The sequence below is a fragment of the Perkinsus marinus genome (genome assembly GCF_000006405.1).
Source record: "Perkinsus marinus ATCC 50983 genomic scaffold scf_1104296970850, whole genome shotgun sequence".
NCBI classification, from domain to species: Eukaryota; Perkinsozoa; order Perkinsida; family Perkinsidae; genus Perkinsus; species Perkinsus marinus.
Genome location: NW_003202292.1, coordinates 35617 through 40306, shown reverse-complemented (window position 1 = coordinate 40306; position 4690 = coordinate 35617). Strand labels below are relative to the sequence as shown.

At 49.1% G+C, this 4690-nt stretch overlaps 2 protein-coding genes across 2 annotated transcripts; one reads left to right on the top strand and one right to left on the bottom strand.

The window, feature by feature from the left end:
• The first annotated feature begins 10 nt into the window (after window positions 1–10).
• On the top strand, window positions 11–963 carry Pmar_PMAR014808 (ubiquitin-conjugating enzyme E2 D3, putative). Its single transcript, XM_002767377.1, has 3 exons — window positions 11–136; window positions 192–415; window positions 462–963. The coding sequence occupies exons 1-3, from the start codon at window positions 58–60 to the stop codon at window positions 600–602; spliced, it is 444 nt and encodes a 147-aa protein (XP_002767423.1). The 5' UTR covers window positions 11–57; the 3' UTR covers window positions 603–963.
• Window positions 964–1643: 680 nt separating this feature from the next.
• Pmar_PMAR014807 (hypothetical protein) lies at window positions 1644–3278 on the bottom strand (the record flags this gene model as incomplete). Its single annotated transcript, XM_002767376.1, has 1 exon — window positions 1644–3278. The coding sequence occupies one exon, from the start codon at window positions 3276–3278 to the stop codon at window positions 1644–1646; it is 1635 nt and encodes a 544-aa protein (XP_002767422.1).
• Between the last annotated feature and the right edge of the window lie 1412 nt (window positions 3279–4690).

Here is a 4690-nt window from a genome sequence, read left to right as displayed (position 1 = left end):
GATTTCTATGGTAGATATTCTCATTCCTTCTCGTATTCGTCTCTTTCTACTGTACAAATGGCTCTGCGACGTATCAACAAAGAACTCCAGGATCTCAGTCGTGATCCTCCGGCAAATTGTTCCGCTGGCCCCATAGGTAGTGCTCGCTGTAACAGCTGGTTCATGCAGGATCCATCATCTCGTGCCCTTAGGTGATGATATGTTCCATTGGCAAGCAACCATCATGGGCCCTAAAGATTCTCCTTACGAAGGCGGTGTCTTCTTCCTTAACATAAACTTCCCCAGTGATTATCCCTTCAAGCCCCCGAAGTGTCACTTCACCACTAAGATATATCACTGCAATATTAGTGCCAATGGTTCCATCTGTCTCGATATCCTCAAGGATCAGTGGAGTCCAGCACTAACTATATCCAAGGTAAGAGGCTGTATATTATACCATCACTACCATACTATTAACACAGGTTCTGTTGTCTATCTCATCGTTACTCACTGATCCCAACCCTGACGATCCGTTTGTTCCCGAGATTGCCCATATGTACAAGGGTGATCGGAATAAGCATGACGCCATTGCCAGGGAATGGACGCAGAAATATGCTATGTGAGGTTTCCGGGCGATATTCAGCAACAGGAAGAATCGCTACGATTGTCGACCTCTGGGTGCTTGATAGAGTACCTTGCGGGATTCTCGATGTGATTGTTATTACTACAGTTGCACTCAGTGAGTGACAACCTACTGTTACAACGCATCCTTTTGTATATTTCCATATCCACTAGCACTCTATTGTCCTCCCAAAGGCGATGGTTTCTCTTTGCTGTTGCGACGACCCATACGATTCCTCAAAGCAACCGTGTGATGTTGGCCGTATGTTGAGCGGCAGCATCAGCCTTTAATCGTCGTACTAACTTCACTGAAATAGATATACTTGACAACGCCATCACCATCTACAGCTGCATCATCACCGTAGTCGATACATGGTCTCTTGCGTTTTTAGTGAGTTAATCGTTGGCGCGTTCATCCTTCGTCAAATTCAACTCAACTATCGACGTGTCTCGTCTTCAAGTGCGTCTGTTTATACCTTCTCTATGCAGCATCAATAGTGATGCGTCTGAATGCATTCATCCGAAACATAGAGTATCGATCAACTCGATGGTCAGCGACAGCAGCAGTAGCCAGTGGCCTATGGCACCATTCGTCAGTATTTGGCTCAACAAGAGACCCGAATAATGGTTGCAAATGAGATAAGGTGAGTCCACGGATATCGAATATCGCAACCTTGACCATTCTTTCCGGGTAGTGAGTGTGAAGCGAACCCCAATTTCGCCTCATGACCTGCTCCCTACAACTTCGGTGTGGACCTGAGGAGGAACATTAACTGGACCATCGTGTTGATAGCGATGTATGTATGAACCGAATTACTTTTGACGAAATCAACACTCAGCGATGGAAGTGAGAACTCATCAATAACTCTTGCTAAAGATGTAGTAAATCGCCAGAAGCGACAGCGTGATATGATAAGAAGAATCCAACGATGAGCTGGCAGAGTCCCTGGCGAGATTGAGTCAATGCTTGAAGTTTTCGCCTGGAACTGACCGTAAAATAGCACAGCGAATCGAATGAAGGAAAACTGTTCGATATGTAGCTGCTATGCATGGTTCAGACCAGCGTGCCAAAGAGGAAACCTTCGGTTGAACCGTGGCTTCCAGAATAAGAAATTCACCCATGCTGAGAAACTAATACCAGAGGCGAACTCCCACTCACTCGCAAGATGATCGGCTGTGGTAGCGGTGAAGTCAAGACCCATGGAAGCTCCGCCATGGGGGATAGAGACGGTGACACCAAGCTTACCCAAGGCAGTGATATTGTTCGAAGGGTATGCGGCACAAGCAACAACCCCGTCAATTGTGACTCCCACGGGTAGTTTAAACGTGAAGATTCTTATGTTGAAGGTCACCGAAACAGCTACGGTGCCTTGGAAAGTTCTGGTCGCCCGATCGAATAGATCATGACCAGAAGCATTAGCAACGAGGCAAACCGTAACAGTGAGGCTCACTTTGGTACCGGCCTGCCAAACCATTGCACATCCTTTAGCGTGAAGGGAGAAGTCCAGTGCCAGCGCTTCGTGTTGGTTAGTGTTCAGAATAGCTGTGAGTCTGAGTTCTGCACTCCGAGTATGTTCATGAACATCAGACATTCGTATTCCAGCTTCGAGCTCCATCTGCCCCTTCGAGGCATTCTTATCGGCAACAACCGACAGACAGTACTTGTCTGACTGGCCATCCTTCATGCAGGTCTTAGGGTACTCGAAGTCGAACATTTGTATCAACGAGCGAGCCCGACCAGTAGTGGAGAAATAAAAATCTGCAGCAGACCCTGGCTCGATAACATGGTACGGGATGATTCCCGTACTCTCGAAATGCGATGCTGGAATCCAATCTGATACCATAGGGGGAATCCTCGATGCAACAGGAACCATACCAGAGAACAGTTGCGTCTTGAAGTGATGTGTGTGCCCCACTGCCGTGTAAGTAAATGAGTCAGCGTCGTTATCAATGAGATAGGCATCCAACATTCGCTGCCGAGCAACCATTATCGAATGCTCGTGAGAGTGCTTCTGGAATTTGGTGAAAAAGGTTTGCTGGTGAATGGTCCCGCCATGTCTCTCATTGGTGGCTTCAATCCTCAATGGCGTTCCATCATCATGACGTAGGTAGATAAACCACGTGTCGGGCATAATGTTGCTCGCATATATTCCCGTAAGGTGGATGCCATTAGCCATACTTGGCTCAACGGTACTCTTCTTCGTCCAGATGTCCTCACAATAGTCCCCGCGGCAGTTGACCTCAAGGAACGCCCAACCATCCTGCTCGAGATCAGCGACTGACCGGATCGCGGGAGTAACCTGCGGGTGCGACGGCACCTCACCAACCAGAACGCTCTGGCCGTTGATGAGGTGTTCCACACGGTAGGACTCCGCTGTCCTGATATGCATAAAGTATTGGTACGGGTGACTAGGATGAGAGTCCACTGAGATCTCGTAATCAGCGCCCGCGATTATATGGCTTCTTGTTGTGAGCACCCCATCTTCCATGCCGGGCAGTGTGAGCCCTAGGGTCTCCATCTCTACAGACTTCTGGCAAGGGAGGGGTTCACCGAAAGAATCATGAACGTCATCAAGGCAGTGATGCTTCGTTTCAACTTGGAACTCGTAGTGGTACCCGCTAGCTCCGACCACTGATAGATAGGAGACCAAGACGAGGCTAAACACCAGGAATCGCATCAAAGGGAGAAATCGGTCTCCTGAAAATGACGAAGCAACGATGTCAAACGAGCGACCAAGAGGGGGTCACACGCATCGTGGGGATCATTGCCTTTCTTCATAGCCCGTGACGTGCTGGCGTTGTTGCGTCACGGTGCACGCATAGGTATCGAGGCAACATATCGTGGCCCACGTCACTTGCGCCTTTCTCTCCAGTGGCTGGAGTCCAGCCATGGTTGCCTCACTAGTTCCAGGCCTGGATGTGATCTAGGAACCCTCAGTACAATTCTGGCACCTCAGCCCGGTATCCGTTGTACCATCAAGAGAACTTGCGCGCAAACTAAGCAAGAATAAGTTTGATACCTCACTTTAAAGAGGCAGCGCGTCAGGCTATCACTGCGCTAACTCTTCTCTCAATATGCCGACCGACTGCCTGTCGCTGGTGACGATCGAGCAGACTGAGTGTAGTTTAAGGTCGCCAGTAACTCTTCGGTGATGTGAAGGGAGTTCCTGGGATTCTGTTAGGTATACATGCTATTCGAGCTCGAGCTCCTCGCGTAGTTGATATGATTCCTTCGGTGATCCGAAAGGGACCTTTTCTGATGATATAACGGTAACTTGGAACAAATGCCATGCGCCATGCCATTCGATGTGCGGCTGTTAGTGATTGCGAGCAGGACGGATCTAAGAAAAGGCTAGGAGGAATTGTAACTATGAATATGTTGCAGTCCCACAGGGACCAGCTGGGCACGCGCAATAAGTTCCCATTAGGTGTCCCTTGCGAGTATAAGCTCATAGCCATGAATTCATGAGTATACTTCTCTTGCTGTCGCAACAGCAGTCAAGTGTCTAACCGTGGGTTCGCAGGAGTTTACAATACCACTTGAAAACGAGGAACTTATGAACACAACCTAATATTGTGAACACGGAAACGTCATGCAGAAACTTCGAACCGCGCTCGCATAGCAGCAGCCGTCCTCTCGACATTCTCAATATTCAGCGCTAGGCGCTCGCAAACAGGCCGGATATCTTCACCCAAGAGCAACAGGCAGGCAACAGACTCTTGTAAGAGCGACGGCGTAGAGAGTGCCTCATCAGATGGAGCTACCAGGGCACTCGCCAGACGATGCTTCAGCTCTTCTCTACGTGCGCCATTAGAGAGAGCTAGGATGGTGAGAGGCCGAGCATGCAGTAGGAGGTCATCAGGACGCACAGTGGGGTCGGCAAAGCATCGATCCAATAACAATCGAACGATGCTTGTATCAGTCTTGCAACACGAGACAGCAGTCAAGTTCACATATGCAGTGGCGAGAGACAGATAGGATCCATTAGCAGCATCCCTGTTCAACGCCTCTTTGAAGCCTTCAATGATTGGCTCACATGCTCCGGTCAAAGACTCTCCGCTGGAGGTATCGCTAGGATCAGCTGAGAAA

Bases quoted from the DNA above. Each gene is read 5' to 3' on its own strand.
- Pmar_PMAR014808 (XM_002767377.1), top strand. From the start codon at position 58: ATGGCTCTGCGACGTATCAACAAAGAACTCCAGGATCTCAGTCGTGAT. The intron at 137-191 runs GTAGTGCTCGCT...TCGTGCCCTTAG, and splicing joins TTGTTCCGCTGGCCCCATAG to GTGATGATATGTTCCATTGG. The intron at 416-461 runs GTAAGAGGCTGT...CTATTAACACAG, and splicing joins CAGCACTAACTATATCCAAG to GTTCTGTTGTCTATCTCATC.